General features: G+C 31.9%; 1 protein-coding gene across 2 annotated transcripts in view; it reads right to left on the bottom strand.

Annotated features, from left to right (window-relative positions):
- The window catches only part of LOC107437036 (uncharacterized), a 325463-nt gene that overhangs the window by 14110 nt on the left and 284120 nt on the right, over nucleotides 1-27233 (bottom strand). For both annotated transcript variants that reach the window (XM_071181567.1, XM_071181568.1), the window contains 7 exons: nucleotides 25199-25875; nucleotides 21393-21617; nucleotides 15831-15895; nucleotides 14340-14504; nucleotides 11677-11843; nucleotides 8380-8449; nucleotides 6566-6664 (listed from right to left, as the gene is read on the bottom strand). In XM_071181567.1, coding sequence (XP_071037668.1) covers nucleotides 6566-6664; nucleotides 8380-8449; nucleotides 11677-11843; nucleotides 14340-14504; nucleotides 15831-15895; nucleotides 21393-21617; nucleotides 25199-25875 — 1468 coding nt within the window. The remainder of the gene's footprint in view (nucleotides 1-6565; nucleotides 6665-8379; nucleotides 8450-11676; nucleotides 11844-14339; nucleotides 14505-15830; nucleotides 15896-21392; nucleotides 21618-25198; nucleotides 25876-27233) is intronic.

Here is a 27233-nt window from a genome sequence, read left to right as displayed (position 1 = left end):
TTTTTTTTTTTTTTTTTTTTTTTTTTTTTTTTTTTTTTTTTTTTTTTTTTTTTTTTTTTTTTTTTTTTTTTTTTTTTTTTTTTTTTTTTTTTGTCCAAACGAAATTTTTCCTTCCTTGGTGATGGTTTAACGTCCCATCCACTTGACTGACGTTTTGTCTGAGGGTCGTAAGGAAAGCTCCACGGCTCATCACCTGTTAAGATTTTCTTCTAGAAGCTGTCATCTTCATCAACTATGACAACTAAATCCCTGTACATGTTCACTCACGTCTTTTCGTTCAGGTAATGATATTTTTGGAATCATGTGCAAACAGACATGATGCATGTTTCACTCATCATGGAGAATGCTGTGAACATCTAAAATTCCAAGTTCAGAGGACCTCCGCACGCACGTTTTCTCGAACCTTCATATGCGGTGGAAAAGGAAGGACGCCGAGGATTATCTACGATGTCTGCGCGACCTTCACGAAAACGTTTAAGTCACTCGTACACATGCCGTTTTTTTTTTCATGGCATCGTTTCCATGTGCTTTTTACAGCTTTTTGAGGGTCTATGAGTGTGATTTTCTGAGCAAAACGTAAAATTATACGTCTGTCTGCTGCTCTAAAGACGACATTTTAAAGCCGGACGAATGAGAAATTTGCTTCGTCAAAAATGATCTACAGCTAATGCTGACAGTACCAGAAATGAATTCCAGATGGTTGTGTCTCTTCGTTATGAGTACTGATAACCTTTAAAAAATATTTCCGCTCCAACTAACACGTGCGAGAATGTAGGGAACCATTCAGGGAATTTTACTGACTCTACCTCGTAGGCATCGAATCAGCTTTACTTTTTTTCCATGATCACTCTGTAACTTCCATTCTTTATTATCATTTACTCATCTCAACCCTGAAATGTCAATTCATTTAAACTTTATCTCCCTCAAGGCACAGAGTATAAAATCAAGTGGCGTAAATCCTCTTTATCATCATCAACTCAACTCAACTTCAGCTCATTAGTGGTGAGGCTATTAAAATCTCAGCAAAATTGCTGAAAATTCCAAAGACTTTAGTTTTTAATTATCTACCATTTCCTAAAATATTTTACAAAAAGCATATAGTTGGAGCCCTGGTGACGAATATTATTTGCTATCATTCTTAATATTCATGAAAAATCTTTCGCTAGAATAGGAGGAAATCATATATTAATTAGGCTTTAATATTAACTATTAGCCGAATACCCGTTTCTTAGATGGGAGGGGAAAAACTAAACAATCATTATACGAGTGCAGAAAATACTATAATATCCTGCACAGATCTAAAAGACATATACCAACACAATTAAATGAAGCTAAAATAATTCAATTTTTTAAATGTATTATATCTTGTCCTTCCCGATGGTTTTACGTTATAAGATTAAGCAAAACACATTTTTAGTATTTCATCCCATCAAAATAAAGATTAACTGTACTAAGAATAATTAGGCATGATCTGTAGCTCGAGGCCAACTCATGACAGTCAAAATTTACCACAATCACGAGATTTTCTCCGGTACATATCTTAGAGGGTAGGAAGGAAAAAACCACTTTTCACAGTATCTATATTAAAGCTTCATAGTATTGGTGCAGTATGAATATGTATCAAATGCACTGACATAATACATAGTATCTACATTTGGTGCCTACTAAAACTGCACCAATTACCATAATACCAATAGTGCCTTTTTACCAGAATTAATTAAACATCATTGGCGTCAATAATAAAGCGATTCCTTACATTTCTTCTAAACGAATTCGTGCCATTTCTGTATTATTTTTGTTGTAACCTCTTCATTACTTCGGTTCTTGGGTAGTAAAAACATGCTATAAGTTTTACCTTTTCTGAAACATTTTTAGATATTTAAGCTTTTTGGGGAATTCGCAATCAATACAGAATATGTAAATTATTTGGGCAGAAATGACGCTAAAACCAAATGTTCCAATATGTAACGAATTTTAAAAATTATATTATTCAGTTATTCAGAAAATATTTTTTTCTTTTGACTTAGTAGTTCTGTGATCCGTAAGAAGCGATTAAATTTGTATATACTTAATATTTAAAAATAATACAGTCAAGAGCATGCAGGTTTACGTATGTGTAACTTGGTACTTATGGCAAAATTTATAACAGCATAGTAATCTAGTGAAATCTCATAGTATTATAAGTATTCGATTTTATATCTATTTAGAAATATTTTCATGTGTATTTTAATGAATTGTTTTATACTAAGGCACATACATAAATTTAATAACATTAACTTTTTGCGTTTTCTTTCCATAATTTTGAAATTTTACCCCAGGAATTAAATATTTTTTTGTAGTCAATGTTAAATTCTTTTCAATAATTATTTATTTTGCGTCGTTTGCATGATTAAAATAGTTTTGAAACTGAGAATTCATGCAGTAAAGCATTAGTATTGCATCACATTGTAAAAAAAAGAAAAAAAAACCTTTAAAAATTTTTTAAAACTTATTTTTTTTCTAGTTAATTATTAAATCTTTTCGTAATTGTATTTAAATATGACATTATGCATATTTGTTTCTACTTTAGGTGCAATTTAACATTTGAAATATTTATATTATTTTACTTAGTTAAAACCCTCGGTTTGTGGGCCTAAAATTATTAGCTCCCTGGCAGTATAATTCGCATTTTGCTTTTCTTATTACGATTGATGGAAGTAAAATAGAAATTCGTAACTGTAAAATATTTTTTTTGATATATTCCTTTATACTAGTACTTTATACAGTAGTGAAGAGGTTATGCATTGGTGTTTATCATTGCTACAGGAAAATTTTATATTTAAAGCGATAGAAGAACTTTCGCCTCTCTTGGATGTATACATCTAATTAAGAATAATTTTAACTACCACTATAAATGATTTGTGGTCTAATGAATCCTTCCTCATACTCCGAAAGGTTTTATTTTTAATGTGGGTTTGTATTCATGCGTGATTCTTGATTTAACACATTTGATTTAATGTGCCTTTCATTACCACTACATTTAAGTAATTTTTAAAAAAAACTCTTAGAAATCTTACTGTATTTTACTGAATGGCGAAAAGAGAATCAAGTACTTGCCTATAAAATCATTACTTTACTGCCACTGAGTAAAAAAACACTTGTTTGAAGTTGACAAGTATAATGTGCAGAGACTCCAACTCTATTTCGTTTTTCAGAGGTAGAGAACTGAACTAACAGATGTTTTAAAAATATTGAATGGAACTTTCTGAACTTAACTGTCTAAGAATATGTGGGTGCCTGTTGAGGTCCCATTCATTTTGATCTTGATCGATGAGGTGGTGGGAATGCAAATAGAATATATAAAAGGGTTATTCTAAATGATGACAAAGTAGTTATATGCAATGTGGTGATAAACTTCAACTAAATGACTTGACATGTATCTGTTTAAATTACCTGTATTGAGTGGCGTCTAATTTATTCAAATATTACCCTGTCTTCAACTAGGAAAAATATTTTCTGAAACTACAGAGAATGCGTTGTAGTTGGAGTCTCTGATCATAATCATATATACGCTGGTGTACTTAAGCTCTTACAAAATATTAAAGTATATTTGTTTATAATTAACAAAGGAAAATTATATTTTAGAAAGTTGACGATCAGGGTGAAATGGTACAAATCATCAGTCAATTTGCCAGCCTGTAAGTGGGCCGGCCAGGTGGCAGAGCGGCTAGCGTGCCTGACTGTGAAGCCAATGGCTGCGAGTTCAAATTCCCCTCAGGGCATGGATGTTTCTCTCTCTGTGTGTTGTCCTCTGATGCGTGTGAATGTGGCCCACCCCATGAACGGGTATCTGTGGCATCGTGGAGTGGGTCACCTCCATGACTTAGGTTCACAGGCGCCCACTGTATAGCTTCAAATGAGCAACACTTCCGGCATCTTCCGAGATGATAGGTTTTTTTTATTTATTTTTATTTACGTCGCACTAGAGCTGCACACTGAGATGAAGAACGAAAGTTCAGTACCTGCCGTTAAAAAACAAAGCTTGTACATGGGCGACAGAAAATAATACTTTGACATATTTTATTTGCTCATCTGAAAATAAAAATTTTACAAGCATATTTAAGTGTATAAGGACTTGTCTTTCTTTCGGCGAGTCTTTAAAATAAATATTTTAACGAAATAAATATATATCATTTAAATAAATAAATATCATTTAAATAAATAAATAAAAATAAGTAAATAAAACGCTATAATTAAATATTAGAAGACGGCTGGGGGAATTACATTAGAGATACTTCGTAGTGAAATGTTTGTATTTCATGAATAAAGTCCCGTTTCACAAATATGAAAGTAGAACATTTCTTATTGCAAAAATAAAGTGCTGCTCCGAGTTAATTAATTGTTTGTCTGCGAGGATATTAATAATTCTACGTCGATCGATTTGGAATCTTTTTCCCGAACATCCTTCCTCATTAGAAAACCGACAAATGATTCCGATGCAAACGACAATCATTCAGAGAATTCGAAAAATTCATTAAAAGTCAATAAAAGAGTCGGTCACATCCATATCTTTGTCTAATGACATCCCTTCATCGTTTTTTCCTCTTTTCCTAGGGAGCCATCTTTCTCTTCATACTTGCGTTTTCATATCATTTTTGGGAATGGAAATTTACAGATTACTTTTGAATACTCGCAATTCAGTTTAAAATAACAATTATTTTCAGTAAAGGATGTTGTTTATTAATCGTGAGTTGTCTTTATCAATGGTTTATTTCGAAGATTAAGTAAGACAATTTAAAAACGACACTGTATAATTTTAAAAATGACATAGTATTTGATTTTTAGAACTAAATACTATTACTTAAATTGGTAACGAAAGCGTCGGTTAAAATATGGCGTTGCATCAAAAAATAGAAGAAAATGTTATAATTATACAACCATTATTTTATTTTTACTAGGATGCTACAATCCCTGTATCAACAAAAAATAATTTTTTAATTTTTTTTCGATAAATCATTTGCAAATTTCTGCTAAAATATATCAAGCAAACACTACAAGAATTTAGTAATATATGGTATGCATAAAATTTTATTAAAAAAATGCATAAAAATCGATTCATTTCTGTCTGAAAGGAGTGTAATTTTCTTTAAAGCTAAAGTGGTAGCTAACACTAGAATTTATTCACCTAATTTAAGCGTAAATATTCTGCCAACTTTTTCGTCAAAACACGTTTCATATTAATAGAAAAAAGATTACCTCTTCATAACAGACTGCGTTAAACGATTGTTTATTCATATTAAGATACTTTGAAGAAACTTCCATTGTTTTTTAACCAATTATTTATCCTATTTGTCTCCAAACGTCAATCAGAAATATAATCGAAAACAATAATTGGCAAATTTCTTATTTAAGGCTTGAACAGTAAAGAGGAAGGGGGTGGTATACCTGTTAATTTTCAAACTGGTATTATGATAGATAGATATATTATCATTTTTTACTGGAAGTATAGGTACGGAAAAGTAATATTGAAAATTCGCAACATTTCGAACATAATTTCACTTTTTACTTAAAATGATGGTATGAGACTTCATAAAAGGCGTCATTCTTTTTTTTTTCAATACCCTCCCCCCCTTTCTTACAAAGTGTTCATACAGCTCTTGTTGCGTATCACGCTTTATTACTTAAACATAAAATAGCAGTTCCAGAAACGAAACATATGCTACATACACTATTTCAAAATATATTTCAAAATTTTAACTAAGCGTTTTAAAGATGTTTGTCAGCATACCAAAAATAATGGCTATAAATATATTTATTTTGATACAAAATATGAAAACATAACAACATAAAAACTAATAAGGTAAAATAATTAAATCTGCTGATAATAAGTATTAAATTCCGATTTCAACTAAGCTGTGTGATGTCCCTCCTTTCTTGTTGCCCCTCCTTTGTCACGAATTGTCACCACTTTAAGCTTTTTTACACTTGTGGTCCATCCGTAACTTGTAATATGCTCGAAACACGAATATAAAAGTCTTAAAATCAGGGGGTGAATAATCAAATCGGCTTCTAAAGCTGCCATAAAAACGATCGATTTTAACTGCCATAAAAACTATCCATTTGGGATCTTTCTTAATTTTTTGTGACAAATGTAGATAATAACTGGTAATTAAACTAATTAACATGATAATTAAACAAATGAAAATTAGAAGAAGAACGGTTTATGTTCATGAAAGTTGATTCTAAGAGAAAACGAACTTCAACCCCAGATAGCAACGTTTTCTTCTAGAACTGCCCATCTCAGAGTATAATGACTCTCGAGGAAAACCGATTTTCCACGTTAATGATTTGTCAAAATTTAATAATCTTCTAAAGACGATCCAATCGTTATTTTCATGAAAGATGGATACAAACTGTTCCTACTTCTTGATCTTCAAATGCAATCGGTAAATTAAAAGAAAGAAAAAAAAAACAATGCTGTTTTATTTTATTTAATAACTATTGGGAAAAAAGAGTTGATTATAAATTTTAATCGGTGACCATTTCATTCGTCTTTCTATTGAAGAATAACAAAATAAAGACTTACCTCGAGCACATGATTGTGACCATTCATGGATGCCAGATGGAGGGCAGTATAACTGCTCGGATCTAAAGCTGACAGGTGGGCACCCTCTCCAGCCAAATACTGAAATGAAAATCCACAATTGATATTAACTTTTTTCTTACAGAGGGAGAATGTTTTATGGGTGTGCTCATACTGATTTGCTTGATTCGTTGCTTTAGATTTGCCCGAAAAGTAGATAGGTACTTGGCAACATCATATTAAACTGGATAACTAATTAATTATTAATAAAAGGTCGAGTTTCAAATGTAAAACTACAATTCATTAATGAACGTATTTACCAACATTTATTGTATAATGCTTATTTTAATCAAAATGTTGGAGGAATAATAATAGAAAAATAACACATGAATAATAATAATCGAAACATTTCAAAGCGTTTATAAAGTGAAGAACTAATTTTATTTGCTGACTTATTTTCAGATTTATTGAATTCATAAATTTAGAGAAAATGTTTTTATAGGATGCTTTTATATAAATGTAGTTTGCAGTTTTATGAACATTTCTTCAATAAGTAATGATAAGCCCAAAGGGTCCTTGAAAAATAATAAAAATACGAAGTATGCAGTCGGTAAGAAAATTTCTCCACCAGGGACCACGCTAAGAATTAGACACCTCGCCAAATGCGATAAAATCGGAAATTTGACGAGAAAAATTGTGTTTAGGCAAGTTAATTTTTCCACTGGAAAAAAAAATATATTTAACTCGATCCTCAAAATTACGCCAAAATGAATTATTATAAACAAATCAGTATTTTTTATTTCATTACAGCAATGTTCGGTAGAAGCGTCACATAACCGATTACAATTGGGTCCAAATAATTGAGAGCCAATTATCTCCTGTGGCTCCTTTTTTTTCTCATCATGCCACTGTACTATCCAGTCTTCCTTCAGGAATGAAACCAGACTTACAGAAAAACAACAATTTGTGTTTCTTCAAATATGGACATTCTCGTTTTGGCGGAAAATGAGAACTTTTGATCTCTGTACTGTGGACACTTAAAAACCTTTTTTAATAATCTTCTAGCACTACTTTTTTCATCACTGATATTTTTTTCCGTGTATTTACCCACGTAAACCATCCCTCATCTCTTTGTTGTCAATAAAACACTCTTAGTGAGCCGAACGGCAATCCCCAGGTCGTAATCCCTCCTGATACCTTCACCACAGCTCCGATCCGACACCACGACCACACAGTTTGCTGCCCCGGTCTAGGAATTGCTCCCCTCCCCCTCATTAGCTCGATATTCCAAATTATTTGATAGCTTTTCATGTAAATTCTACTTTAAGGAATTTATTCTCTCATGCATTCTCAAGTTTTATACAGGCACTACGGTGCCCAGTAACCTAAATTCAGTTCCATTCAGATCACTAAACGATGAAATGCTTTCTAAAAATTTAAATCCATGCTTCATATCATTTTATAGGACCCATGACAACTTCGTAAAAACACCTACTGACTTTCAAAATTTTTTCCAAAGAATAACTAAAAAAAATAATGTGCTAGGTGATTTAGGAAAATGTAACTAGTTCATTTTTTGAAAAAGAATCATTTTCATAGGCGAACAGAATCAAGTGCTATCAAGTATCTATATTTTTTAAATTAGCTATGTCCATTTTCTTAAACCCGCGTTTTGAGCTGTGTCCAGAATGAAGAGCTTATGGAAGATTTTCAACAAATTTATGCAATAAATCTCCCTAAAAGTTTTTCGTGAAGTAAGATTTGAGAGTTTTTAAATGAGAACCAATCAATTTAGAGTTTGGGTATAAAATACTTGCCTTAACAACTTCTGAATGTCCATGAGCTGCTGCAAGATGAATGGGTGTCCAACCTCTCTCATCAACAGTTCTGTTTGGAACAAGAATCGCTGTTATTAATGTATCAAGATTGAGTAAATTTAATTTATTTTTAGGAATATTATTTTGTTATTCGTTTTGTTTTGCCTCTTCAAAATTGAGTTGATTCTAAGAGAGTTCGGATTTATGATGGTTAACAAAAGGTAGTACTTATTTTTTTTTTAAAATCAACCTTATATTTAAACCAACAAATGGAACCAACACCCAGTCAATATTATTTTTAGATGTTGGCAGAATTTCTTAAAACAAAATCTAGAGATGCTTTTTGAAAAATCCTTCTCTAAGACTGAGAAATACATACGATGCAGGAAAACGTAAACATTTGAAGATGTGTGGTAAATCATCATGCTTTTTAGTCTCGCCACTCAGAAACAGTAAAATCTATTTATTCATTTCTAATTTGTTTTGCTTGAAAGGATAAAGAAAGGCATTTTATGCAATGAAATATATAGGAATTTCTTTTATCGTAGTTTTATAAAAACTTTCAAAATTCATGAATTTTTTCGTAAAAAAAAAAAAATTTTTTATGCTGACAGAAATTTTAAGATAAGAAACATTGATAAAGTGGGATGGACCGTTTTAATCAAAACTTTCAATTTGAAAAATAAAAAATCATACTACTACAAAATCAAACTATGTGTATATTTTTTAATAAAAATAAAATTTATATAATTACTATGCGAGATGGATGAAAATGAGGAAGTTTTTAGTTCATCTGAGAATTTTAAAAAGGCGGAAGTAAAACCTACTCCTTCAATCGGAAGCTTGTCGGAAGTTTAAAAAATGTATTAAAAGTATACCTGGGTAGCAAAAAACCCATTGTATTTTAAAAGGTGTGAAAAGGGGTTTTAAGGATTAAACCCAAATTTTCGGGAAATATTAAGAATTTTGAAGGTAAACTAAAATTCGCCTCTTTCCATTACGGATGAGAGATTAATGTATGAAAGCTGCATGAAAAAAAGTAGCATTTGCATTTGAGCAGCCAGCTTAATAATTGTTATCGATGTTTTATTTCCAAATACTTTTAATTTAAATTGACTAGATCATTCATCATGCACTACTTTATTAAAAATCAGCTTTAAATTTATTATTTTTAACTCCTTAAAATTATTAAAAAATTGTTTTAAAATTGAGCATTTTTCAAAAATATATATTATGATTAGGAAAAGGGATAATTTCCTAATTTTAAAGTTTCTTTCATATTTTTTAAGAAATAAAACAGAATGTTATTTTTCAAACTATATCAAAAATTGAGTAAAAAATTAAAAAAATCTTTAATCAACTTATTAGGGGTTAGACAAAATTATGGAAATTATTTTATAGCAACCCTGAGTAAGATGTGTGATGTTTCGGAACACACGTTTCCGAAAGTTTTAAAGGGCAAAACTGTTGGCACAATTTAAAAGAAACATAATGTAGAAATCGGGTCCTTTTTACCTACGAAAAATTCGGATCGATCAAAATGGGGAGAATAAGTTATTTACTTCTTTTTAGCTTGAGCACCAGCAATGTGATACCTGTAAGTGATGTAGTGTGGGTAAATCGTTCTTGATTGGTTGTTGAAAAGTGGCATTTGCATATGACAACAACTGTTCTTTCCATTCCATTTCGAGTGAGCCAAGTCTGTCAAGTATCTATTCTCTTAAGAGACACATTCTATATTCTTACACAAAGATTCTTTCATAAAAGTTTCAATTTCACTATGTATTTCTTAGTTAACACAGAGACAGGCATGAAGCCATGTGGAAAATAAACAAACTAATTATGCATCGAAGTTGCCAGGTACACAAAACAAAAATATACTATGGTTATAATAAAATACGAAAACAGATAATAATTCTAAATTAAGTAAAAGACATAGACGAGAAAGAATTATATTTCAACAGATTCGGTGTGTGATACGATATTGCATTTAATTAACTTTAATTAACATTCTGACTCATGTGGAGAAACTTAGATTAATTTCAACATTCCATTTTGCTTATCAGCTGATCATCTGACGTCATAGGTCGCATGTGTTCTATTCAAATATTTATGCAAGTTTTAATTATAGTGGTATCGAAAAAGAAGAGAAAGTTTCCAATGCTCATTTTGGTCGGATGTAAATTTTGTATGGTTACAAACATACGGAAATTTTGTATGGATAAAACATGGGAACGTTACTTTTAAAAAGTGACAAATAAAAGTGCAAGTACTGTAAGAAAGAGTAACGAGTGAAAAATGAAAAGTTTTGATTTTAAAAAGTAAAGAGTTAAAAGTACAAGTGCAAAACAAAAAAAGTAATGAATTTAAAATACATTTCGAAGGCGATAGAAATTCAAAGTAATCATAAATTTTATTAGATGCAAAATAATAATGTATTTAAAAACCAATAAATTTTATTTTAAAGGTATAAAACTTTAAAATGCAGGAAAATGTTACTTCAGTTCTATTGAAATAGTGAAAGTTGAAAGAAACCAAAATTTAATGTTTGCACATAAAGAGGAATTTTAAATTATGCTGAATTTAAAACTATTAAATCTTTAAAAATTTTGTTCTTACTTTCAGAATTTCCTGGTGACAAATTAATTTTGTTGAAAAAATTCAATAACATTATAATTTTTGTTTAAAGAAATCAGTAAGATATAAATTTCCGATAATTCGCAAACATTTAAAATCCATGAAAGGTTCCCTTCCACCAGCCACCCTTTCGGGAAATTGCAAAAATAATAAATTTCAAACATATCGAAAAAAAAAAATTTTTTTTTTGAAAAGGAACATTTTTTCAGAATTAACCATTTCTTTCAACATTTTCATTAAAAATAATTGTACTTTTCATAAAAAGGTATCAAAAAAATAAGTAAAAGTACTTAATTTTAAAAGTAGCGAAGTACAAGTAAAAGTACGTACCTTTACTTACGTTACAAGTAACGAAAGTGAAAGTATTACCATGTATGGTAACTAAAGACATCATTTCTAAAAGCTTCAAATTGTGCTGCTAACAGTTTTGTCCTTAGGAAAAAAATTCCGAAACATTTTCTGCTAAAAGAAAAATTTCTTAAGTAGAAGTATTGGAACCTGTATTTTCAGGCAGAATTGAACCTGTATTTTCCACAATGTTTCTTGCAATAAATGAATAATTTTGCTGAATGGAATGATTTAAATAAATAAAATGTTTCAGTTTTCAAAATTTTCTTTCCCTTAAAATATCCCCAGAATTCTGCAATTTACTCCACTTACTCCATTTGTTTTGTGTCCTTCTTGGTGAGGAGTTTAACGACATGGAGGTCACCTTTTCCAGCTGCCTCGTGGATACTCACAGTGGACAAGTACTCATCGGTGGACAAGCGCCGGAAGGCTTCCCTAGCCGATGGCAGCATGTCCACTTCCGCTTCATCCACCAGGGGCTGCAAATATTTCATCGAGATCAATTGCGTCAAAAAGGCATGAATAGAATGCAGTTCGGAACAGAAAAAAGTATCTAAGAATTAAGTGGAACATAATTAAGTAACATTTTAATAAATTTAAGTGAATTCACTTCAGTAAAACATCACATCAGAGACGTGATGGCTCAGGGGATGGAGCGCTCGCCTCCCAGTGAGGTGAACGGGGTTCGAACCCCAGCGATCGCTAGTCGATACGAATTCCGCACCCGGTTCCAACCTCCCAGACCGACCAAAGGGCTAATGCAAAATATTCTCAGGGGTAGACGGATCATAAATTGAGTCCCCTTGCCGTCAGGCTAACTGTGGGAGGTTTTCGTGGTCAACACAAATGAGGGTTAATTCCATCAAAAATGTCCTCCACGAAGGCAAATTTCTCCCAATACTTGACCCTTGTCTTCTAGATTGGATCCAAAATTACAAGGCATTGTAATTTTGGCAGCATTGCAAACATTGGCGGTTGTTAACTCAAGATTGGGTCGACTGTTCAATGACAGTTATAAGAATCACACCAGAAACGGAAGAAATGCTAAATTAGCCCACTTTGTGGTTAAATGTTTAAGCTATACTTAAGTTTTGATATTTGAAAATATTATGTTTCAATGCTAGATTTAATAAAGTCGATTTACAGGGATTTAAACCGTTATTACTTCTAAATAATCTAAAGGAAGCTAGTATATATATACTATACATAAAATGTCACATTGTTACTCAAATTTTATGGTGAGCCTTTAAGAAAGTTGGCGAATTTAATCGATATGTTGAAAATTTCAGTTTATAGTTCCCACCGATTCTTGATTAATTTTCGCACTCGACACACAATTCCTACGTAACACAATTCCTACACGGTGAGACGGAAAAAAATGTTTTTGGATATTTATCTGAAAGAAGTCGAAACAGAACATTATTTCAGGTTTAGATTCCCACAATTTTGTATGGGAATTTCATAATTATACGACTACTTTAGTTTATTACTTCACATAAGTACAATTTTCAACTTTTTAAATAAGGGTGTATATCATGTACACTTCATAAATAGTAAATTCTAATCTGGTCTGATATAGCCATCGATGTGCTGCTAGGCCAAATCAAGTTTTTGTTATCTTTGAGCCATGTTAAATTTGATACGATTTATTCTTTTAGAACTTCTTACATTAAAATGAGTAAAATAATTTTGATAAGAAATATTCTTATGATAGTTGCAAAGCAATTATTTGATGAAAATCTCGAAACAGCTTTTCGGTGAAAATTTTTTTCTCCCGTGTGTTTTAAACTCTTGTTCTTAGTGTAGCGACCCAAATAGATCAATTATGTTAGGCTAAAATCATTTTTAAAATGAATAAATTTAAAAGAAGAAAGACAAGGAAGGAAAATGGCGAAAAAGGTGCTTCTCTCAGTTGGATTTAATACAAATTCGTTACCGGATCAAATGTAAGCAATCAAAATGAAGGAAACTTTCTCAATATTACCTTCTCATTCCTAATTTAGCAAGAATCATTTATGATATCAGCACCCGGTGCCAAAAAATAATGCTGTATTTCCTGTAATAACTTTTTTTCCACATATTTTCACACATTTTGTTTTTACTTCTTTCGAAAAAAATTGAATGTTTTAATTATTTGGTAGGGCGAATAATTGCATTAACTGAAGAACTTAGTGGGTGAACCGTGGAAGTCATATTTTCAGTATATTAGGGTACAAAGAAAACAAGTGGAATTAGAAATGATTTAATACCGATTGGTACTTAATGAGAGGGTTGGGGCTGATAATTCTTTACTTAATTTTATTAACGTCATTTGAAATAAAAATCAAGTATGTATACTCAAAACTAACGTGGATTCATTAGCTTAACATCTGCAAACACAATTTTTGTACAATGCGAAAACTGTCGCGAATTCTCGCAATAGCTCTCCTGCGTATGTTGTTTTGGTGCGCCCACAGCGCCACCAGTTGATGTTAAGATCTCGATGATATCGAACGAGCTTTTTTAGCTCCGTAAATAATTGAAGCTTAATTGTTAATTCTTTTTGTTTGTGTTATTTAATTCCGTTATTAAAGTGATTGTCTATAAAACATATTAGAGTCTTTTATGACTTTACAAATTGACATTTATTACCTCCAATAACAGTGGCAGTCCTGAAGAACAGGGTAAGTAGAACTTACCTTGATTTATAGAAATAGTTTTCTTCAGTTCTTGCTTAAAAATTGACAAAAACAATTATCTTGTATTCCACCCATTGCTGAGAATACGCTATATGCTATTTTCTCAGCAAAATTTCATTTCAAAGTGATAGCAAAATGTGTAATTCTATTTATTTCTTACATATAAATTTAATTAAAAGTGATTTTGACCACCAACCCTTCTCGTACATAAATTAAGTATATATATACACAAACTCATACCATAGCTATAACATGAAATAGTAATTAAAAAAATTTTTTAAAAAATAATTAACTTACATTTGCTTTATGAATGATTTCAGGCTCAAATACAAACTCCGGCACGAGGTAGTTGGGACTCTTTCTGGAGTTTATATCATCGACAAGAATTTCAGGAGAGAGGGCGCGACTCTTCATCGATGACTCATCTTCAAGGGTTGTCGAGCACGAACTCCTACAAGTTTCCTGCATAAAATGATGATCGATTCAAATATCATAAAATAAAAACTTCGAACCATTAAAAAACAGTAAAGAACTGCAAGCTTGTCAACAATTTTCTTCAATTTAAAAAAAAAAGAAATGAAAAAGAAAGAAAGAGAGAGTGTGTGTGTGTGTGTGCGTGTGACCAGTGGGTAGTGATTAAAAAAAAACTCTCCAGTCTTTAAAAGTCGGAAAAGAAACAAAAGTTATTTTTGAGCATTAAACTTAAAATTTTAGGGAATATTGGTAATTTTGAAAGAAAACAAAGCCTGTCTGTTACTAATATGAATTAAGAAATGAAGGCATGCAATTAAACAGCTGATTTATAATATAAAAAACAGCATTTGCTTTTCAAGAGCTTAATGTACTCCAATTTAATTGCACTGGTTTTTAATTAAATTTTTTTTCTAAATGTTAACCCTTTGTTTACGTCGCTTAATATGACGAAGCCCGCTATTCTGATCCACCTGTTATACCAGCCGTAAGCAATAATTATCTTACAATATTTTAATTAAAGAATGCAATAAAATATTTCATTAATTTTAATAGTTTTAACTTAACAAATTTTTTAAAAGCTACTGAATATAATCACTTTGAATATTTGCAAACATATCTGCCACAAACAGAATTTACGATAACAAAAAAAAATTTTCTTCATAGTTTTATAAGTTGCAATTACAGAAGGCAATTTAAAAAAAGGTCAAAAAATAAAATGTTACTTATCAAAATATGTTATAAAAAATTAAGCGAATAGTTAAAAAGTCTGCAAAAAGTTTATAAACCATAATGCTTCTAGAAGAAGGTTTCTGCTACTTTCTCTGAGAAAGGAGAATGTATTGATTTCAATGCCCATTTAAAATCATGTGAATAAAAACCAGCAAATTTCTTTTTTTTTTGAAAAACATAGCTTATTCTCAGAAAAAACCGGATTTTTTCCCCATCTATTTCAGCTCTGCCCGCGAATCGATTTTAAAACTAAATATTTCGGAAACAAAGGGTGACGAGGAAATGAAACAAGCGGTATTTTATAAGCTTCAAAGAAGTTTCATGCAGAAATTTTGAAATTTAGTCATAAAAATTCGAAATAGATGACCCTGTAAGCCATCGATGACCAAAGTGATCAGTTCGGCATTAAAACTTGAAAAGAGGTTAGGATTAGGAGGTTTAAACCTTGTATTCTATTGACCAATGTGTGTTCTGGAATTTCGCACGTTAGATTACAATCCTGTGGCATCGAACGTTTGTTTCCGAGATTTTCAATTTTGAAATCAATCCACTGGTCACACACTGTAAAGTTCGCAAAAGACTTACATCATCTGTTCTTGAACTCTCCTTTGCAATGTGAAAACCGCTTTTTCTGCTGCTGCAGCTCTCGGCTGAAACAAAAATTTACTTCATTCATAAGAAGGCACGACTGAATAGGTTTAAATGACATTTTTAACAACCCTAAAAATGTTAACATAAAACAATTATTCGAAAGGGAAAAAAATTTTTTTAACAAGAAATTTTTATCTGATTCAATGCATAAAATGGTGATATTTAAGAAATTGGCAACCCAAGTAAGTTGACTAGTGACCTCATAAACTAAACTGAGAGTAAAATTTCTAAACGGACATTTAAAAACTCACTGTTTTACATTTCAGTCTGATATTTTGAGAACAGAAATCGCTCTTGATGAGAAAGATATTTTCTCATCGAAGCACTCCTTTTTTAATAGAAATGCCTTTTTTAATAGAAAATGCCGTTCTCATCGAAGCACTCCTTTTTTTTTCCTTTAATATAGCCTACGTCACAGGTTGTGTTGTTCCTACTAAATTTAACCCATGAACGGCATTTTCTGCGAGCCTAACTTCAAGCCACAAATATACAAACGAAATGTTCGATCGTTTAAATAGCTGCTCGCCAGATTTTGTTGCATTATAAAGAAAAGTTATTGAAACTAAATACAACTAAATAAACAACAACAACTAAAACAAATAACAACAACTACTAATAACAATAACTAAATAAACAACAACTAAATTCCATTCGTTTAGCATTGCGTCATATGTTGTTCCTTCTAAATCGAAGTAGTTGTGTTTTTTTCATATTATACCCAATTAGAAAGGTAAAGGTTTTCATTTCGAAAGTTTGATACCAGTTTTTTAGTTTTTCGAGGACGATGGTCAGGGTATACAAAAGGTATTTAATTTTCAAGATGAGAGAATAATTCGGCAATAAAGGATATTTCTTCGAGGTTGGGGACACTTCAATTCTTACACAACTGAGCAATTGAAAAAACGACATTAGTGTTCCACGATAGATTCCGTTAAAAGGGGCTTGGCAACTATATTTTTTTCCCGCTGATTAATGCTATCGAAACGCTATAATAGAATTTCAGAGAACTTATTAAAAATTAATAATTTTTTTTTTTACCCATTAGTAAAATGGGTGTTGTTTTGGGTTTGATGGCGTGCTCACCTTATTTGGACGTCATCACACTTTTCAACTGTGTTCAAGAGTAATAGTAAGCAGTGCGCATGCGTCGTCATTACATGCGTTGCTATGGTGACCACTGCTGTTTGATAATTTTTTTAGAATTCTTTTTCAAATATTGTCTTAAGTTAAAACTACTGAACAACTTCGATCCACTTCAAAACCATAATCTCAAAAATAGAATTGCGCAAGTCATAAAAAATCAGGCAAACATAAGCATTAATAAAAAATCGATGCAGCAAGATCAAATAATAAAAAAGCAGAAGATAATTTTGGAATTTCTTGGAGTTGATTTGGAGTTGATTGTTTTCCCCTTTGAGATTCTTCTTTTAATTTCTCCAGCGATTATTTTTAATGTTTTTATGTAATGTTAATTTCAATTTTAATATTTATTTTGAGATTTACTTATTTATAATTACTACTTTGGCGGTGATTTTACATGATATAAATATGAATATTGAAGAAGGAAAAGGATTTTGTGACGTCTTAAGAAATGTATATTGACTGGAATGGAAAACCAAAGAACAACGATAAGAGAACAAATCAATTGATGCAGTTTTTTCAACAATTGACAATTTTTATTTATGAAAGTCTATAAGGAAGAAAAATAAACATTTGACAAATGGGTAACCAGTGATTGCAATAATACAATCAAACTATTCTTCCTTTCGAATCTTTTTAATTGTAATTTATAGCTTAATATACAAAAATACCAAATATATATATATATATATCAAACTACAATAGATTGCATAAATTATGAAAAAGAGATGCATTTTTATAATATGCATAAGTAATTCAAAATGAACTTTTCAATTCAAAGGAAATAACCAGATTTAACAATACGGCAATCTGTTTTTCTGATAACCATTCTAAACGATTTTTATTATTATTTAAATGTAAACCAAAAACAAATTCAGAAGTAAACTTAATGCTGCTGCAAACCTTAAAATTCAATTTTCTGACATAAAACCTAATTTTAAGACTATTATTAAAACAAAGAAAAAAATTTATTTCTTTACATTAAAATTTTTTCCTGACTCAAATAACTGCAAAGATATCTAACCTCCATAGAATGAAATACTTTCTAAAGCAAATGTCTCTTCTGGAACCAATGAATCTTGTCATAGAGAGACACCCCTACCTTTATTACCCATTTCATTCCAATAGAATGAAAATGATTTAAATTTCTTAAATCAACAAGTCATTCAGTGCATTTAATATATAGGTAAAACTAGCATCTCTAATAAGTCCACCAAGTTCATTTCATTTCTTGAATTTTTAAATAAATAACCCTAACCATTGAAATTTACAATCTACATCCAATAAATACTAAAGCATTCAAATTTCTAAAATAATTTTTTTTTAAAAATGATAAATTTTCCATATGATATAAAAATGTTAATAATTTATTTTAATGATATGCTATTCCACACTATTTCACAACTACAAGTGCCTTTGCGACACTGNTATATATATATATAAAGAATTCTGGATTTTTTTGCCACTTATTACTTGAATTCTGTTGCACGCTTGTTAAATTTTCGAAATTAAGAAATATTCCGACGTTACACGCATTTAATTTTCAAAATCAGAAAACATTTTCTAGCAAAGAAGTTGTTTAATTTTTGATAATGAAAAATATCTAGGTATTAAATTTCTAGGATGGATAAATATTTTTATTTGCAGAGGATTTTAATTTTTAATAATGAAGATCATTCGATTACAGGATGTCATTTAAATTTTAAAGATTGCTCGGAGTCAATAAGCTTTTTTCTATCATTATTTCTTGTTTGTTTGTGATTCATGTCCTTACATGAAATAAATAAATGGATGAGTTTGTTGCCGTAAGAAGAATATGTAAGTTCATAGCTTCATTTTTTCAGAGAATATTCGAAACATTTCAGTAATCTGAATTAATTCATGAATCGATTTTACATACTAAAAGAGTATTTCATCACAAATTATTATTCATCTCAAATAGTATTTCATCTCAAGTTCTTTTTTTTTCAAGAAATTTCCCAATCACATGATCTTATATTTTTACGTTAAAGAGTCTTTCATCCATTTTGAATTGTTGGTTTTTTCAGTTCTTTGGTGGAAAAATGTAATCAATTTTTTGATGTGAAACAAAACTTAATTCTTTCTTTATTAAAAAAAAACTTTAATTAGTCAGATATCCACCACTTCGTTCGAAGATGTTTTGTCATCTTTCAGGTAACTTCATAATCCCGTGCTCAAAGAATATCTGGTATTTATCAGCAAAAAACGCAACCAAATGTGGTTTGAGGTCATCGCTATTACTGAAAACTTTATTAATTAAAAAAGTTTTGTAAAATTTTAAATAAGTGATATTCCGATGGTGCAAAGTCGGGGATATAAAGGTGGATGCCACCCAACTAAGTTCTAATAAGTGTTGCTAAAGAAGTCTCGCATTGACGAGGGGGAACACAATTCTTTTGCGATCTTTCATACAGCCTCGACCTTCATTTATTTCATTGCAAGATGTTTACAAGAATCTAGAAATGATAAAAATTTAATTTCAGAAATAGCGATGTTATCAAATAAAACTAAGTCTAGGCCGGGATAGCCTGGTCAGTGGGGTGCCGGACCCATGTCCAAGAGTTCGTGGGTTCGGTCCCCGCCGGTCGAAGACTCCCCGTGTGGTTAATGGTGACTGATGCACGTTAAATCTGTCGAGTCTCAAAGTCCTCCATGTTCCCATAACAAATCAATACCTCTGGGGGTACCAATTCAGGAGTTTCCTTGTCTTCTGGATTGGTTCAAAATTACAAGGCTACGGCGTTGAACGTTAATGGTCGTAAGCACAAAAATTGGGTCAACTGTTCAACGGCGGTCATAAAATAAAATAAAATAAAACTAAGTTGAGTTTTGTGTTGATAAGAACCAGAAGTTTTGGGATCATAAAGATACTTCAAATATGACAAAAGATCACTAAACAAAATGGAAGATATTTGACTGATTTTGTTTCACAGAAAAAATTAAGTTTTATGATACATTTTAAAAAGCCGAAATTACCTACTTGCTAACCTAATAGTAGGCGATACTGAATCGTGCAGTGAGGGCAATTCTAACTTTTCAGCTGAGTACTTAATCAGTTCTGATGAACAGAGAACGTTGAAAATGGAACAAAATATTCAAATGTATGAAAGACTCTTTAACTTGAAAGTATAAGATCACGTGATTGTGAACTTTCTTGGAGGAAAAAAATACTTTAAAGCATTTCTTAGCAAATATTTTAAGCACTTGTGATAGAGCCTTGTTAGCATCGTAGCCCAGTGGTTAGAGAATCGGGCTCCGGTCCGGAGGGGTGGGGCTAGATTCTCAACTCTGCTAAGACCCATGGAGTACATGAGATATATGTGCTCGTAAAATCTGTGAAACCGAAAGTCCTGTGGTCGGTCGCTCAGCAGCACCATGGGTTCATGGATTTGCAAAATTTCCTTCCTCTTCACATCTTAGATCAGAATTAAGGATATGGCCTCACGAATGAGTGATGTTGCCGTCTATAGGCGGGGATCTGAGCCAAGACGTGATTTCCCCTTGAGGTGCTCTCTTGTCAAACGAAAGGCTCACCTTCCAACAACACTTGTGAGGATGGTGACTTGAAAATTTCTCCTTTGAGAAGCAAAAACGAAGAGAAACTTTTAAACTTTTGCGGAAAAAGAGGATAAATCCTGAATCTTTTTGAACGATGTTTGTTAGTTGCTAGAGTTGTTATAAACTGTGAGAACAGTTAGCTTAGAAACATAATTCATTATTCTAGAATTATATTATTTCATTTTGAATTGAAATGCTCGATGTGAAAAACTGATATAAATATTTGTAAATACACATGCTTTTTGTTATTTATTTTATATATTGTAAATGGATTTTCTTATTTTATTACTTTTTCATTGGTATTTTAATTAAATAATTTTATTAAAATAATTGGAATGTTACAATCAATTAAGGATTATTGATTGAATTCAAGCATATTTACAGGTAATTGTTTTTTTTTTTCTTGAAACGCTTGTGATCTTTCCACAAAACCCACGGAGCGCTGTTTGGGAGTCGTTGCTCCAGACTACCTAAAAGTGGAGATACGCCCATTTTTACAAGCAATCCCGTAATTGCAGAACTGTTATTAAGTATTTTCATGATTTTTTTCTTATGGTATACATTTGTTCGCAAACTAAGATTGAAGAGCTTAGAGGGCAGAAATTCCAATTGACATTCTGAAAGAGCATTTTGAATTTAGAAACTGGTCAGCTACATTAAGTTAATTCTGCCTAATCAGTCAAGAAAAATCTGTTTCTGGTGTTTGTAAGTAGAGTAGAGAATGTAACTCAGAACATTCTTAAACGCAGCTCATCAACCGTATGTGTTTGTATTTACATCTTGGGTGTTCTGTAGATGAGATACGGATGTCTGACTGGCTCTCTCTGCTCGTGGGAGGAGAAGTCTCTCTATCGGGTGCTGGCTCTGAGTTGTACTTCCGCAGTTGGATACTCCTCCGTCTCTCTGAGTGTGCTGCATCCTCTTCCTGGTTGAAGCTCTTTCCTTTGGACGTCAACTGGATTCGTCTTTCTTCCGGAGATCTCCTCAGTTTCGGACTGCTCGCTGCAGCACATGCAAAGAAAAAAAATAATAATTCATACACCTCGGTATTCCGTACGACGCTATTCAGTCAAAAAGAACAATTTGTAAACAATATCAATCAATATTACAAGGATCATATTAAGTAAACACAGTAGACTCTTGAGGCTAGGAAATTTCGCAAGAATCACACAAAATGGAACAGAATTATGCAGGGATGAAATCATACTTTCAATTTTGTATCATATTCATATTTGCAAGTATCATATTTTGTTAAACATAGTATTACTGAAACATAATCCAATAAATAATCGTGGTGATAACAAGCATTATTTTCCATAAAGTGTACTATTTCTAATTTTTCGAGAAATAAGCTTCGAGGAAAACATCTTATCTGTGTAAAGGCAAGCCGGCCAACTACTACGCTTTTTGCAAAATATTTTACAGAGTGGTAAATATTTGAAAGACAAAACTTTCAATTTTTTTTCTAAGATTTTAAAAGCTTTACCACGAAAGAGCTGGTACAAAGTGGCGTTGTATATGAAATCATGTATATGTAGTGGTGTGGAAAATAAGCTCGAATGAATAAAAATTAATACATTAATATATAAACTAAATGTTTACAAAAAGCGTAGAAAGTTGGCAGCCCTGTAAAGGTTAGAATGCGTTTTAATTAGCGTGAAAATGTGTTAACTATATGCTTTAATACCTTCACAGTATTAAGATGCGATACTCAGTTTGATTTCATCTGTACATTTTTCAGTTTCTTTTTCATTAAAAACTGCATGTATTCTCAAAGGAATCTGTCCATAAAAGTATCTTTAATAATTTTGTCTAACCTAGTAAGCTTTTGTCACCGTTAAATGAAGTTTTAGTTTAGTTGATGAAATGGTAAAGCATTTATCACATTCATCCCGCTCGCAATCGAAGAATAAATAATAGTTTGCTATTATTTATTATAATCCGAAAGATAGAAATTTTCATCAACATACAAATTGCAATTCCCTTGACAATTTTGCGGGTATGGCCTTTTCATGCTGACTAGTTTATGCACACTTCCTTGATTTCATAATTTCTGACTACTAACTCAATTTTTTACAATAAAAAAATTCTCAATATTATTTCAAATTGGGAGAATGATTGAAGGCTTGAAATTAATTGAACCCTATAGCGAATTTGCTTCAAGCTGTCCTAAATCGTAATTTGCACCTAAAAATTTGAATTTGACGTCTAAACACCCCGTCGACATTTTTGACGATTAGTTTTCAAAATACCCTTTTCTTTAAATACATGGCTTAAACATAAATCCTGACCGAGCTGGACTGAAAGTTACAAGTATGATGTCACCAAGTATCGGCGTTTTTCTAGACAGGAAGTCATGGCATTCGAATTTGATCTATCGCTTTTTTGAAGCGTTAGCTTTGTGACGATTCTATTGTAGTTTCACATCGTTTGATGGAGGTTTTTTCTGAAGATGTTTCTCCTTTTCACATGGTTTTTTAGATTCCGATATTTTTTGTTTCGATGTTATTACGACATGGGAATTTGAGTAATCACTTTTTGACGAGTTCGATTCTTACCGATTCCAACTCATTTCACGTCGTTTGATGATAGTTTTTCCAGTTCTTATTTATCCGTGTTTTAACGCTTTCAACCTGGTTTTTCTAAGTCCGATGTTTTTAATACGTTATTACGACACGCGAATTTTGAATAAATTTGAGTTATAATCAGTTTTGGACTCGTTTGACTCGCTACTATTACATCGTAAGGCAACACCGTTTTTCTATAATTTTTTCGTCCTTTTCACTTGATACGCCTAATTCGCAAATCCATTTTCATCCTAAATTCTCTTCGTTTACGAATCGTTTTCTAGGCAGTTATCTGTCGTTTACAAGCATTTTCTGTTGTTTTTTCTTTCAATTCCAATATTTTTTTATTCGAAGTTACGGGTAGTGAATTTCTTATTCTAGTACTCTCTTTTTACTCTCTCAACTCACATTAATTTTTGATTTTTTATTCATTATTCTTTTTTTTGTGCAGTAAAGGCAGTAGCGTTTTGTTTCCCCCAATCATTTTGATATCGTTTTTAAGAAACCGCAAAGCAATATTTTAAGACTCAAGAGTTACGCTCTTTTTAAAACTAGTTTATAGAAAGTGCGTATTTAACTAAGCGACTTTTCTGAAATACATACCACTTTTTTGATATGGGAGCTCTATTTTTTTGGGTGGAGGTTGAAGTGCCCTCTACCCTTTACAGTTTTTAACTTCCTGAACATTTTAAAGCCTAGAATGATCATTGAAATTTTTTTTACCATTATGATAAAAAAGAACGAATACTGTGGTTAAAACTATGATTTTAAAAATTGCTCTTTACTGAAAAGTTATGGCAACTAAGAAAAAATAATTGTGTACCATTGTCGCCTGACTGCTACATTGTAATTTTTAACCCTACTTGTACTCCTTCTAAGCTTTTAATAAATTATCCTTAGCCCAGTTAGTGAGATTTCTGTAATTTATCAAAGCAATACACAAAAAGTTCTGAAAAAAAAACTATGAACCATCTTTAATAATCACTGTAAAATAGAGAATTTTTTTTTCCAGATCGCCATTCTGAATTGTAAAATATTTATTTATAAAAAACTACTTTTAAATGGTTTGACTGACTTATTGTGATATGTCTGTATAGAACTGCTCTAGAAAAATCTGTCATTCAAAACTGGTATCACATTTTTAAATTTCACAATTACGATAGGGCGCTATTTGTTTCTGTGCAAATTTGTTCCAAATAAATAAAATAAATAAAATTAAATTCTTGGTTCTTTTCTGAATATCAATCATTTTGAAGCCTATAAATATCATTGAAGGTGCATAAACACATTTTCCGATCATTTGACTTTAACCGATCTATTTAAATAAGTCAGGAAATGCAGTTAGATCCTTATAGTGTTGGAAAAAATAGTTTTTCTCCAAAAATGCTGTCGTTGAGAAATAAAATAATCTTTTTCTGTTTGCGAATGATTAGCAAAACTTTTTTTGTGTATTTAAATAGCATCATTTTTAAATTCCCCGTTGAAAAAAATTTACAAATGAACCACTCATTTTGACGCATTCCAATTCTATAACATCGGCATAGCTGTCAATTGTTCCGAAAGATTTCATGTTTAAAGTGATTAGCCAAGCTCACACTTTTCAATTTTATTCAATGAATTATAAATTTAAAATGGTTTTAACTATCACTACAAATGAATAAATTGTGTACGATGGTGAGGAAAACTTTTTGACTTTAACTAATTTTTGAGCCACTTGGAATCAGTAAAAGTTGGCAGGCATTCATTAGATGCAAACCTATTCTCATAGTAGTGAGTCTCCACAGAAACCAGAAGTTTCTGCTATAGTGGTACTTATCGTTCATCCACTTAATTGCCATTAATCATCACCCCATTCTTTTTATATGTGTTTCAGTTACTGAATTATAGTGGTGATCAGGAATGTTAACTTTTTAAAAACATGAAATACATTTTATGACAAAAAGTTATGTTCCATTCTAATAAATGTGAGGTTATGCCTTGTATATGAAGTTAAATATAGAAATACAAACAAATTACTTGGCTTTGGATTGTCGTAAAATTCCTCCAACTCTTCCTTATCTTTCGAATCCTGAGGAATGACTTCGACTTGTTTGGAATCATTGCTCGCGAACACATCGCACTCACCGGTCACACTCCCAAATGATTGTTCTGCACTGCACAGGGCGCAGTTCGTGAAGGGAATGTCGCATTCACACACCGCACACGAGAAAGTGGCAGTCACGAAGGGTGTCGACTCGTCCGCAGGGTGATTCCAAACCACGCTGGACCCATTTCTCTCTCGGCTACTGGATTTCCTGAGAGTGGCGATTCCCGATGGGTCACTTCCTTTGAAGTGATTCGTTCTCGAAAACGATGTTTCTAGCTTCCCCTCAGAGTTCGATCCGCTGGAAGATTCTCTTTGGATCTGCTGAGTTGTGTTTGGTTCTTCCGAGACACTCCGTCTATAAGAGGGTCTCTGGCGGTTTCGTGAGGGAGAAACAGGATGGCTGGACCTCTGCTTCCGGGAATCAGAATCGCTCCCGTGGAAGTGGGTCCGTTGTTTGCGACCGGGAGAGTGAAGCCTCTCGTTGCGCAACTTCTCCATCTGGTCTCTTTTGTGTCGCAGATACTCTCCGGGAGAAGAACGTCTCAAAGGACGAGACTTCGAAGGAGTGTTGTGGTCGATTGAAAGTGCTCGAGTGAGACGAGGTCTCCTAAAAGAGATATTTAAAAGAGACTAAATATATAAAAGAGAAAATATACATTTAAAGTACACTAGTGTTCAAAATTAAGCGAGTTTTTTTTATTAGGTCGATAGGTTGAAGTATTAACATTTTCTTTTGTATGAACATAATTAGACATAATTCAATAAAATTATCAAGTAAGTAGGGTATGCTGGGTCAAGATAGGTCTTTTCGGAAGATGGTGCAAACCAATAATATTCATTTGACATATTAGAAGGCAACATAACGATCGAAAAAGTGAAATTAAGTTACACATGTATGAAAAAGTACACATTTTCAGAAAAAAAGAAAGCTCAATTTATTTTATGCCATACGAATAAAGTTAACTAGTGTAGTTGACAGTGTAATTATGTGGAAGGATCCAATATTCTCTCATGGTTGCTATTTATGACGCAATCCACTTAAAAATATCATTTTTGGGAGAGAATGAACTTAAAAGAAGTATCGATAGTACTTCGACCCCCCACTAGAAAGTCCCTGGTTTAACAAAATAGTCATTTTATAACCATTGTTGAACAAACTACCCAATTTTGTGTTTGCGACTCCGTAGTCTTGTCATTTGAACCCAATCCAAAAAGCAAGGGAACTCCTAGATCAAGTATTGGATGAAATTTGTTTTCGTGGTGAAATTTTTGAGGAAACTAACCGGCATTTGCGCTACATGGAGAGGAAAATCACGAAAACCTTCCACTGTTACCCTGACCCACTGAGAATATTTTACGGCCACACTGTAGGCAATGCAAGTCGGCGGTGAAATTCGAATCGACCCGTCATCGCTGGGATTCGAGCCCGGTTCACTTCAACGGAGGGCGAGCACTCTATCCCTTGAGCCAACACGGCACAAGATAGTCAATGAGAATTTCCAGAAAAATATTTTATGACTGATATATTTTGATTAAAATGAAAAACATTTATTCTGCCGGCCAAACAATGAAGTTAGCTTTTTATTTAGCCGGATAAAAACAATATCATTCGCAGGTTCAACAAATTATAAAAAATGGTTTGTTACGACTAATTGAATGTAGAAAGAAAGGTGACACTCCTACATAATAGATTCCGATTTATTTAAAAACCAGACGAAGATGAAACAACCCAATGAATAACTGGTAGTCAGTTTTTGATTAAGATTATTGATTTTTTTTATTGAGTTACCAAGTCAAATTTGATAACCTTCAATCTTACAGGGTAATTATCAATCTATCTGCAATAGACTTGTTATTTACTTGAAATAAATGGATGACGAGTATCACCCGTCAAATGATGCGTCTCCTGAACATTTCTGCAAGAGAAACTCAATGGATAAATCTTGTTGAGAGATATGTATTGTG

The sequence above is a fragment of the Parasteatoda tepidariorum genome, chromosome 6, assembly GCF_043381705.1.
Source record: "Parasteatoda tepidariorum isolate YZ-2023 chromosome 6, CAS_Ptep_4.0, whole genome shotgun sequence".
Classification (NCBI taxonomy): domain Eukaryota; kingdom Metazoa; phylum Arthropoda; class Arachnida; order Araneae; family Theridiidae; genus Parasteatoda; species Parasteatoda tepidariorum.
This window is presented reverse-complemented; position numbering and strand designations above follow the sequence as displayed.